The following is a 12157-nucleotide window of genomic DNA, read 5'->3' as shown; positions in this document are numbered from 1 at the left end:
TTTGACCGCTAGCCCATACGGATGCATTTACCGCATGCACACTACGAATGCTTTGATATTCTTTTAGCACAGTCAACGTCAGGCACATGCAGATGTTGACTGTCCGCATGTTTATAATAAGTAGGCTGCACTTGGACAGTCCACACACACTCTGCTGATGATGAAATTCGCATCACTCACACTGTACGCAAGACGTACCGGCATGTAGAATACCAAAGTATGCGTTCATTGGTATTCTCTTCCGCTTGACCATACTTAAAAAAATCTTAGGTTTCATCTTAGGTTTCATTGTTGTGCATTAAGGCTAGGGTATTAGGCTAGGTGCTTTAGGGTAATCTGTATGCAGTGCTGGGTAGATTACTTCAGAATTGTAATCTGGTACTAATTAAAAAAAAAAAAGCATAACTAAAATTGTAGTCAGTAACAATCTCTCGGATTACATTTTTAAGGTAATCTAATTTTATTGCTTTTGGATTACTTTTGGATTACTTCTGACCTTTTTGTTTTTATTTGATGCCACATGCATTAGAGGAGGATAAATGCATCAAAATATAAGAACTGTTACAATTTGTGTTGTTCTTGCTAAGTTGTTGCAAAAGCGCGTTCACGTACAACTTTGAAGTAAAAGCAGTTTGCGAGACTAAGACTTACTTTATTGCATAATGCAGTTGGTTCACCATTTATGTGTGGATAACCAATCCATCTTTAGTGTAATTATGTCTGGTGTCTAGTATCAGGTGTTGTATGTACAATCCCACATCTTACCTTCACCCTGCATTCGAAAACACTTGAAGACTTATTAAACGTATACATTTAGGGGGGCCTGGGTAGCTCAGCAAGTAAAGATGCTGACTACCACACCTGGAGTCGCACGTTCGAATCCAGGGTGTGCTGAGTGACTCCAGTCAGGCTTCCTAAGCAACCAATTGGCCCGGTTGCTAGGGTGGGTAGAGTCACGTTGGGTTAACCTTCTCGTAGTCACCAATGTGGTTCTCGCCCTCAGTGGGGCGCATGTTGAGTAGTGTGTGGATGCCGCGGAGAATAGTGTGAAGCCTCCACATGCGCTAGGTCTCCGCGGTAATGCGCTTGACAAGCCACGTGATAAGATGCGCGGATTGACTGTCTCGGACACGGAGGCCCAGGCAATATCATGACATCACAGCTATGAAGGAAGCACAAACCATGCTGTAGGGTCATACCAAACAGAATTTTCTAAAATAGTCACTTAAGTGAGTTCTGACTGACCGTTGTCACCTTTCTGCACTCCGAAGCTCTTACAGTGGAGGGTAATTGTCTTTGAAAGAAATAGGGCATAGGGATGATCGCACCTGAATGGAATGCTCACTTGGGCATTGGATGTGAGAAAGTGACTGGAGTTTATTTATATTTTAATTGCAGCAGTTTATTTTTTATTTTTTTAGGGATGTACAGGATGAGTTAGTGTTTTAATTTTGTTTAGTGTACTGTGATTCATAACATTAATATATTGTGATCTTTTACTCTCTTATTTCTAATTCATCTGCATTGACTTACACAATGGCTTCAGCCTCGTTGTAAGCAAAGACCACGATGTGCTGTGTTTGTTTGTGGGCTGGTTATGTAGTAATGTGGTCGGTTACATCATCGTTCCCACAACCAGTGTTTCCTAATCATGGTGCTGGAGTAGAGCGGGGCGATATGGCTACATACATTTTATATAGATATTTTTCAGCCTATTGACTATACTTGATATACATCTCGATAATTATGTATTTGCTCTAAAATGGCTTGGTTTTTTTTTAGTTTTTTTTTAAATCAAAGGAACCATCATTTCATCTAAACAGCCATTGCAGCCAAGTAGATTCAATATTTTAAAGGCATTAAATAAAAGTCATTAAAAATAATGAAGGCATGTTTCCCACGATTGTTCACTAAATGAGAATGAGATTTGAATAATTTTGATCTGCACGTTTTTATATGCAATGATACATAGTAGCATAATAAAAGGTGTTATTTACCTTATATATATCACGATATTCACAATATAGCTTAATTTTATATCATCAGCAAAACCATTGCGTTTATATTGTGAATATTCTATATATCGCCTAGCCCTATCCTGGAGTGCCCCCAAAGCTGCATGTTTGGATGTCTCCCTTATTTGGGTTTCAATTCAGGTAATGGAGCCTCTACTAATGAGCTGATGAGTTGAATCAGGTTTGTTAGATAAGGGTGACATCCAAAGTGAGTATAGTGTTTGGGGTACACAAGGACCAGGATTACTAAACACTGGCCTCTTAGCCACCACCGTGTCCAAGCATAGAAAGAGTGCGAATGAAGGACAGACACAGGATGTGCTGTTACGAGCCAAGCAGATTTAATGAGATAAATAATCAGTGAACCAGATGGCCACTTTCTCCTCATGTTTAAAGGGGGAGGTGTTCTGCTCTTTGTCCTCAGCAAGTATCAGTTCTGGCCATTGGCAGCAGTGGGAACAGGCTCTGTGGACAAGTTGTTTGGAAGACAGGGAACAAATCCGGCCCTGTGTGTTTACGTGCTTGGGCCATCGCTGCACTTTGCGGCCTTTCACAATTGGTTCTCCCAAGTGACAAGCTCCCAGGGGAGACCTTGAAATGAGATGACTTGGAGAAAGAGAGTCTTATGCACAGACAGGCCAAAAACAATCAAGAATATCGCAAAGAAAATGAGACTGCTAATGCTTCCTTTGAAGAAGGGATTAGACCTCCCAAAAGTTTCAAAATGTGCATAATAAGGTTTTTGACACCTTTCTTTGCCCAAGTTGATATGAGCTTAAAGTCAATGAGTGCTACTTGCTTCTTGTTGAAAGAATTTATTAGTGGTGCTTGCTATTGTTCGCACTTAGGGTTAAGGGTTCAAATTGCTAACCCCTAAGTATTAAAATTTGGTGCATCTCCTGTCCCTAACATCGTGCGGCTAGTTGAAATTAATAGAGTCGAGGGGGAACCTGAACCATATCTAGGGACCTGAATATCAAAGACTTGAGGTGGGCTCTTTTGATTTTGAAAGTAATCAACCAAAGCAGTGCTGTGGAATCTTGGCTACAACGTCTGCATGGGCAAGCAACATTTTCTAAGAATAAAATTTAGAAATCTAGTTTTGGAATTTGTTGTTACATAACAAACATCTATGGTCTTCTATAGTAATTTATTTGACTAATATTTCAGTTTTCTCTATTCACATCCTAAGGGGAATATCATTAGCCCAAACTGTGGTGTTAAAATGGCTTCACAGTCTCCCTGTGAATTAGGGCTGCACAATTAATTGAATTGTAACAGCGATCACTGACCAATCACTGTTTCACTTTGATCACACTGCAGATGTTTGAGACTAGACTTGACTCTCAACTGCTTTCAATGCAGGTGACGTGAGAGGAACAACGCGATACTCTGAGCATAAATACGCATAGCGCACAAACATTTTGGGTAAAATAGTCAGTTTTCTATCATATTAAACTATTATTTTAGTGATACTTTTCAGTTTTTAGTTAAGTATATTTATAATAAATATCTCTCGCTTTGTCCGCCATCTTGGATTTATTTATCCACCGAGCTGATCACGGTGCATTCTGGTATCGCCTACTCGGGGAAGGATACATATGATGCTACCTTAGAATTTGGACAAAACGAAATATCTTAAGAGGCAGCATAATTAAGATACCTACCTTTTGGAGCAGCCTTCATGTTAGGAACGTGCCTATGATGTCTTTAAGTGCTGCCTCTGTAGGCAGCTCACTAGGTTTGAAACAGACCCTTAGTTTATTATTTAAAATAAACCCCTCTCCAAGACCTGACACCACACCCACTGTGTCTGTCTGTCTTGCTCACCTTGCCACAGTTAAATACAGAACAGATGTGCTCTGAGTTCGGTTTGTGCGAGTCACTAACGTGTACTTGACCGCATTATATAAGTGCTTCAGATTTACCTCAGTAATTCCAAAGATTGAAGGAGAAGCACAAAGCTGTTGTCAACTTAAACTAAACAAACAACATAAAGGTTTTCCGCCAAAATAAAGGTTTGAGACCAGATAGCAGTGCCGCATGCTAAATTTTTTTACTAAAATATATTACTAATGATTATTACTATTGTATATTGCAAAATATTAATAATGATGGTAATAATAATAATAATTGATCTCTTAAAGAGGATTAAAGTGCAAACACCCTGCAGAGTAACTCTTTCTATTGGCAGTAAAGCAAGGGCAAAACATTATTTAATTCTGGTCAAAAGGAATAATTTACTAGTTTGTAGTTTGAGTACATGAGAGCTGCTGTTAGGGTGATTTTGTTTAAAAATATTTTTTTTTAGAATTGATATCTCAGCAGTGGCAACTTTTTTTAAATCGTGCAGCCCTGATAAAAATAAAAAGATTAAAACAGAATAATTGTAATTAATAATCATGATAAATGATCATTTTCACAATTATCATGCAGCCCTACTGTGAATAACTCTAAATAAGCACTACACTGTTTCTCAGGAAGTAATTCAAAGAGGAGTCTTTGATAGCAAATCTGATAAAACCACTACCTCTCATTTAGCTATTTAACTTATGTAACCATGGTTAATCATTTGATTATTTTGTTTTGGGTTTGTACTAGTCTCTCACAGCACTGTTAGATTATATCGTTAAGGTAACAGTGAAGAACCCTGATAAGCTTTATAGCATAGCGTGCATTGAAAAAGTTCTGAGTATTCTTTTAATTAAGTTGCCTGCGGAAATCCAAATGTAGTTTTAAGGTTTTTAGAAAAAACGAATCTTAAACACCTTTTTTAGTTTTACTCTTGAAAAACTAAACTGGCTCTCGCCATGAATATAGCCATAGAAGCTGGCATGGCGATAAAGGAAAGAAAAGAAAGAAAATTGCCTGTGGCTTTTGCAAATTTTAACTTTTTAACTCTATCATTAACCATTTTTATTAAAGTAATATTAATTCGCTCTAAAAAGATTTTTTTCCAAGATCTGTTCTTATAGGGCATTCTCTCCTTATCTGCCTAATGATGGTTACACTGTTAATATGACCTTTTTTTTTTTTTTTATTTTTTTTTTTGTTTTGTTTTTTTTATTTGAGCAATATATCCAGTTCATGTTCCACATTTTTAAGTTTGGTTAAGGGGCATTTTAAATGTATATTTTTGTAATTTGGATCATGGGGGAAATGTTTATTTTTATTATCCAGGGCCCTGCTAGAGCTACATTCAGTGCTCTTCACTGTACTCAAAGGGAACGTTCGCCCAAAAATGAAAATGATCATTTACTCAACCTCATGTTTCATACCTGTTTAACTTACTTTCTTACGTGGAACACTAAAGGAGATGTAAGGCACAATGTCTCGTGACTGAGGCCAACATTCTCATTAATCATGTTTTATATGGCGATATACAGTATTGCACAAAATGTGCTTATAAATGAACAAACATTTTTTTTTATACATCACTTCTTAAAAATGGTACTGGCCTTTACATTGGACTAACCATCCAATCATCTCTAAGAAAAGCTGTTTATATTGGATGCTAGCTTGACCATACATTTGAAGCTCATATCAAAATAGCTTTTCCATTTTAGGACCTGTGCTGCTTGTTGGTTTGATACCACCCGTCATGCTGCCTGCCTCCCATTAAAAGGCCAGTGTAATTGCATACTGGTCTAAACTTGGTCCAGAAAAAGCAATGCATCCAGGGCTGTATCCTCAGGTCATTTGAAGTCCTTTCCTCCTACAACATCCTGTGAAAAGAGTCTTCGACATTGTCTATCTTTTAATAAACCCAACGTTTACATATGTTGAGTAGTGGCTTTAATCGGACACCATCTCATAAGACTAATAAATGTTAAGTGTGTTAACGGGTTCATGCATCTGACATCTTGTTCATTAAGAGATTTGTTTGGGAAAGACTGAAGTATTTACATTTGCTTTTTCCCTAGTAGCAATTACTAACCCCCCTCTGTTTGTGGAAAAAATGAAGCACAGTCTATTTTTGTCCATGACCAAGTAGAACTACAACATTTCAAAGCTTTTGATGTTGTGCATTAACCTATTCTGGGCAGGACAAATGTACAGTGAGATCACTTTGAAAATCATTTAAGATTCTGCACTATTTAAGATGTTGATCATATTAATTCCCTCTTCCAAATTATAAGATTTCCTTGCTTCCACTGAAGCACACAAGATGCTCTTTGAAACATTGTCAAATCATGCTGGATCAACATTGATCAGGTTTTGCACAAACTTGCATGGAGTTCAAATACCAAATATCAAATGCACGAGTGTATTGCAGAATGTAGTGCTTTTCATCCAGGGTAATAGCTAAAGTTATCTTAAACATAATCACATTGCTTAGCAATTGTGTCTTAAAAGGTTTTTGAAAAGTGTTGAAATTTAAACTCCAACACCCTTGGTAATGTGTGTGTTTTTTTAATTTGTATTTATTTATTTTTTATATGAGAGCAATGATGTTTTATTTTTGGCCTTGAATTCATCCTTAGACCTTGAAAGCTCAATCCAACAATATCTCTGCAAATGTCAAGCCATTAACCGTAGAACTGATATTTCAGGTCCAACAGTGGCTCTTCTTGATGGCTCATGATTTTATCTTGGCACTGTGACTTTTAAACATCAATTTCAGAGTGTAGCAGCACCTTTGCTGTCACCTGGAATGATGTGTAGAGATGGAGAGGCAAATAGACTGACTGTACAGCTCTCTTGGAGCTGTGGGGCCTGACTTGCTTTGCTCATACAGATGCAAGTCTCTTATCTTGCAATTAAAGTGTTCTGGTTTTATTGCTGTTCAATAAATGTTCTCATACATATGGAAAGACTTGGCAGCATTGTTTTGGTTGGCCTCATTTGCGTTTCATAGTCTTGTATGCTTAGAGTGTTGAAATTATCTCCAGCTAACAGCAAGTTTTGTTTCCTTTTAGTGGGTGACAAAGTTCCTGCCGACATTCGCTTAACGTCGATTAAGTCAACGACCCTTAGGGTGGACCAGTCCATTCTAACAGGTAAGAACAATTCCATTGCTTCTGCTAGTTGTCTTTTCAAATGCATTTGTTTCTCTGTGTGTGCCCACTTAATTACAAGGGACGATAATGTGACCTTGTAAGGTGAATATCCACAGTACAGTTTTTCCTACATAATGCTGTTTTGCTGCCTGAATACTGCTGTATTTTGATTTTCTGTGCAGCCATCAAAAGTGCAATAGAAACATAACAGAAAGATGTGTTCTCAATTGGTACTATGAAATAATATGAAGATCCATCCATGGTAAATCAGATCATTTGGTGGCCATGTTCTTTTCCATGCAGAAATGTTCTAGTCATACAATTACAACTCTTATCTACTTCAATGAGGAAAAACCGAAATCTCAAATTGGTTTGTCACAATTACAATCAAATAACATATTTCAAATCGAGTATAAATTTGAACAAAATGAAAATATAAATTGAGCTTCTTTGACCCCCGTTTTAACCTTGCATTAACATGCGTATCGGGTAATCCGATCACGTGTGGTCAGGCGAGACACATTGCTGTTTACACCTGATCACTTAAGTGTCTCTAGTGACCACTTGTGTTCAGATTTCGAGGGGAGGTTCTCTGATTTCATGATTGCATACATAGATCTCTGTCAGTGTGTTATTGCATGAGAATAAAGTGCATCAAAATCAGAAAAGACCAAGAAAGTGCAGAAAAAAGGTGCACTTTTTCTCCCAGATGCTACTGAAATTTAATCAAAGCAAAACACAACATTTTGAGCAAAATTATCTGTTATTTTAGTGGATTTCCTTTATTAACCTGAGCTTCAGATGTGTTTGCTTCTCAGAAGTGTCTCTGCATTTTTTATATCTGGCACACTGAAGAAGATCTGTGAAGTTCTCGTGCTTACGCTATTTCAAATTTTCAGATCGGATGGTTATTTCATTTTAAAAGTTCAAACTCTTGTTTTAGTGTAGCAGTTGATTGACAGTGAGGGGTGGGGCTTCACTGCTGTATGGGACATATTCAGGACGGATAGCGTTTACACCTCAAATGTGATGTGGTCACATGCATTTTTGACTACATTTGTATTTGTTTTTTGTGATCAGATCACCAAAATGCATCTTAATACAAGGTGTTAACGTGTCTTTAGCTCAAATCATGTACAAAAAAAACAATATTTTTAAAGTTGGCCCAGCTAATGCGCATGTGCGTTAAGTTACTGCCAGGCGATTTCTGTATCAAAGCGTTGATTGGCTCTTTTTCTTGTAAGGTGGGACTTTCATTCCTAGAGTCGCCATATTTAAACATATGATTTTTCTCATTTGTATGCATACGAGTGACCCGTCTCATCCTATGTTTCTGGCAGTACCCTGTATTTTTATCTTTAAACATTCAATTCAGACTACAAACTCCCAACTTTGGTATGTAGCTGTAGATTATTAGATAGCTGTACAGAAAAAAAACACAGCAGCAGGAGGCATCCATATAAAGCCAGTTCAGTGGTTGATCTGAGGTGGAAAATTAGGCATCTTACTAGAAGGATCAGTGCGTTTAACTTTTAAAGAGAGGTCAGTTGTCTTCAAATTGGGTGAAAGGAGAGGAAGTGCTCTTGTAGGAGTCAGGTCTTCACTGCCTTAATTGGTAACTGTCTGTGCAACTTTCCAAGTCTTTTTAGCTCTTCCATCCATGGCTATTTTTGTTGGTGTTGTGTACTTTTCCAAACAGAACTAAAACCATTCAAGCAATTACACAAATGCCCATCATGTCCAAGTATATTGAGCTGCCTTTATGAACTACTAACCCAATCCTCATTTATTAAACTGAGGATTGTACTGGTTTGTGAGAACTTGTATTTCACCCTCCTTTTATGTGTCCTTTTTCCACAGGAGAGTCTGTTTCAGTAATCAAGCATACAGACCCTGTCCCTGACCCTCGCGCTGTGAACCAGGACAAGAAGAACATGCTCTTTTCTGTAAGTCAAGACTTAACCTCATACGGCTGTTGCCAACACCATATATTTGTACTGCTTCAGACTTGAGCTGTGCTGAAAATTTTAGGATGTTTTGTATAAGACACTAGTTCCATCAAAAACACTCTGGCTGTTGGCTTGTACCATGTTGCTTGTTTGTTCTTTTAACTAGTAGTACTTGCTAAGGCAAACATTACTATTGCATATACTTTGAAAAGCCTTAAACCTTAAGTAGCCAACCAGAAAACCTTAGCGACCGACCATCTAGCAAGGCCCAAACAACCACATAGCAATGTTAAAAAAAAAAAATTACTCTGAACACCTTGGCAACCGCATAGCAATGCCCTGGAACACCCTAATATTGCAACATTTGCACAGGCAAGCACCACTCATATTTACAATAGATAATGTAAAATCTACTTTTAGTAGTGCTTCAAAATTCTGTATTTAAATTATTGGGATCTTTTTTTTTTTATAATAAGGCAAAATTTCTATGAAAACACTTGTATATCCAACTTTTCTTTCTAGAAAGCTATTCTCACCATTTTCCTTGAAGAACATTCTAGAAGCCACATATTTACGGGATAGTTGAAGTCCATGGCCACTAGAGGTGGGAAAAAATATCGATATGTTAAAGTATTGATATTTTTCCTTGAGATTTCGTATCAATATTTGCACGCCAAATATCTGTATTATTTTCATTTTCCACATTAATATTGTGGTGATGGGAAATGTTTTTCTCTTTTCCAAATCGATCTAGGAATTCAACAACAGTCCCTTAGAAGGTGCTTTACACATAATCACCCTCCCTGACTAAAATGTATCACAATTTTACAGTAGTAACATTAACTGAGATAGTTTGACAAATTTAAGTATCATATAAAATAGGCTAACCTTTTAGGTGAAATCAGTTATACTTGTGTGTATTGAAACTGTGTTGTAATAAATGTTTTTAAAGTGTTGAGGCTACTATTATATTCATAAATACTATCATTTATTTTTAGAAAGACTAGCTACATTGACCTAATCACAGAAAAAGGGAGCCATTATGGTCTTATATGCTTATGGCTTTGCTTTGTACATCGATATTAGAAAATAAATTGGCCTTGTTTTGTAAACTAGCACTTTTATATTAATTTAACCAATGAATTTGGTGATTTGGAAACAGTTCTCTTAAGTCAGATGAGGACGAATGAGAAACATTGAGTGAAATGTCGCAATATATTGTAGTTTTCACAATACACCAAAAATAAAGAATCGCAATAATATTGCATTGTGACCTAAATATCGAGATTATATCTTAACTGCAGTTACCTTGTGATTCCCACCCCTAATGGCTACACTAACATGTTTTTGTTTGAACACTGATAGATTTTGTTACATTTACATGTCTCGTCCACATTTGAACATTTTTCTCCACCAAAAAGACTTTTGAAAATGCTCCCTAGTAGGGCAAAATACTTCGGGAAGCGATGATGTTAGAAAACGAAAATGGATTCATGTGGACGTAGCCTAAAATGGTGTTATTTTTGCCCTAAATCTCACCTACAATCTTATATTTATAGGGTACCAACATTGCTGCAGGCAAGGCGGTAGGCGTAGTGGTTGCCACAGGCGTGAACACTGAGATCGGTAAAATCCGTGATGAGATGGCATCCACGGAGCAGGAGCGCACACCCCTGCAGCAAAAACTGGATGAGTTTGGCCAGCAGCTCTCAAAGGTCATCTCGCTGATCTGCATCGCCGTGTGGATCATCAACATCGGACACTTCAACGATCCCGTTCACGGCGGCTCATGGATCCGCGGGGCTGTGTACTATTTTAAGATCGCTGTTGCACTGGCGGTGGCTGCCATCCCAGAGGGATTGCCCGCCGTTATCACCACCTGCCTGGCTCTGGGTACCCGTCGTATGGCCAAGAAGAACGCCATTGTACGCTCTCTGCCCTCCGTGGAGACCTTGGGCTGCACCTCCGTCATCTGCTCTGACAAGACCGGCACTCTTACCACCAATCAGATGTCAGTTTGCAGGGTGAGAATGCTTGAAATATAATAACCAGTGGCATTGGGCACTGTTTCAGGAGTCAATATGTTGTATTATGTACAAATCTTGGGTCCAGATCTGGACTGTGGTATGCTACTGTTGGCCTCTGACCAATGGAAAAGTGTGGTATAATGTATAAGGATGCATATGTTTTTACAACATCTTTAGCAAGCAGCTTTAGGGCTCATCAAAGAGGAAATAATTACTTACATCCCTGGCTATTACAAATTATGTTTAGCCCATAATTTCATTTCTTGGCAGCTGTAAGTCTGTTATTGTTTAGTAATTTGTGGGCTGGGCCTCAGCCAAGAACTTGGAGGAGCAATATTACTGAATAGAGAGCTGGCTGAAAAATAATCATGAATATAAAAGACAGCTTCATGATGGTACTGATTTAGCACTAGTATGTGACTTTTATCTTGGCCTCAAACTAAAGTTGTGGGAAACTGTTAAACCATGTGTCTTTGATTTCACCATGATTAAAGGAATATTTCACCCAGAAAAAAAAAATCTGTTATTTATTCAAACCCTTATGCCTTTCTTCCATGGAACACAAAAAGAGGTGTTTGGAAAAATGCTAGTCTCTGTCACCATTGACTTTCATTGCATCTTTTTTTCTATGCAATGAAAGTGAATGGTGACTGAGGCTAACATTCTGCCTTATATGTCCTTGTGTGTTCCACAGAGGAAAGAATGCCATTGAGTTTTGGTGATTTGTCATTTTTGGGTAAACTATCTCTTAAATCATATCTCTTAATTCAAAACTGTTATTTCAAAGATACTGATGACCTAGTGTTAGACCACCCGTGAACGCCTCTGTGTTTCCTCTTTATGTTCTTTCTCTTTGACAAGATTTATTTTTAAAAGGCGACACCCTTCTCTCTTCATTTGGATTCTTCTTCGTTTTTCCCCCTCACGTCATTTCTGCATACTTTTCTCCAATCATATCTTATTCCTCCATCTATCCCCCTCTATCTGTTTCTGTTCTTCCATACCTTTGCTGTGAGTGCTGATCAGTATGCAGTAGTCAGTTACTTGCAGTAGTGTTGCATAACTGACCTTGTGTGTGAGATCTCTCTCTGATCCTCGGCAGTGCCTTTGCTTTAGGCTGTACTAGTGTACATTCACAAGCCAAATGTGTGGAGCTGCTGAAACAG

The 12157-nt window shown here is 37.9% G+C and overlaps 1 protein-coding gene across 2 annotated transcripts in view; it reads left to right on the top strand.

The window, feature by feature from the left end:
- Positions 1-12157, top strand: part of LOC127431077 (sarcoplasmic/endoplasmic reticulum calcium ATPase 2) — a 41992-nt gene that overhangs the window by 17509 nt on the left and 12326 nt on the right. For both annotated transcript variants that reach the window (XM_051681321.1, XM_051681322.1), the window contains 3 exons: positions 6935-7015; positions 8876-8961; positions 10524-10988. In XM_051681321.1, coding sequence (XP_051537281.1) covers positions 6935-7015; positions 8876-8961; positions 10524-10988 — 632 coding nt within the window. The remainder of the gene's footprint in view (positions 1-6934; positions 7016-8875; positions 8962-10523; positions 10989-12157) is intronic.

This window comes from Myxocyprinus asiaticus, chromosome 40, assembly GCF_019703515.2.
Source record: "Myxocyprinus asiaticus isolate MX2 ecotype Aquarium Trade chromosome 40, UBuf_Myxa_2, whole genome shotgun sequence".
NCBI classification, from domain to species: domain Eukaryota; kingdom Metazoa; phylum Chordata; class Actinopteri; order Cypriniformes; family Catostomidae; genus Myxocyprinus; species Myxocyprinus asiaticus.
The sequence above is the reverse complement of the archived record's forward strand: the minus strand, read 5'-3'. Positions and strand labels throughout refer to the sequence as shown.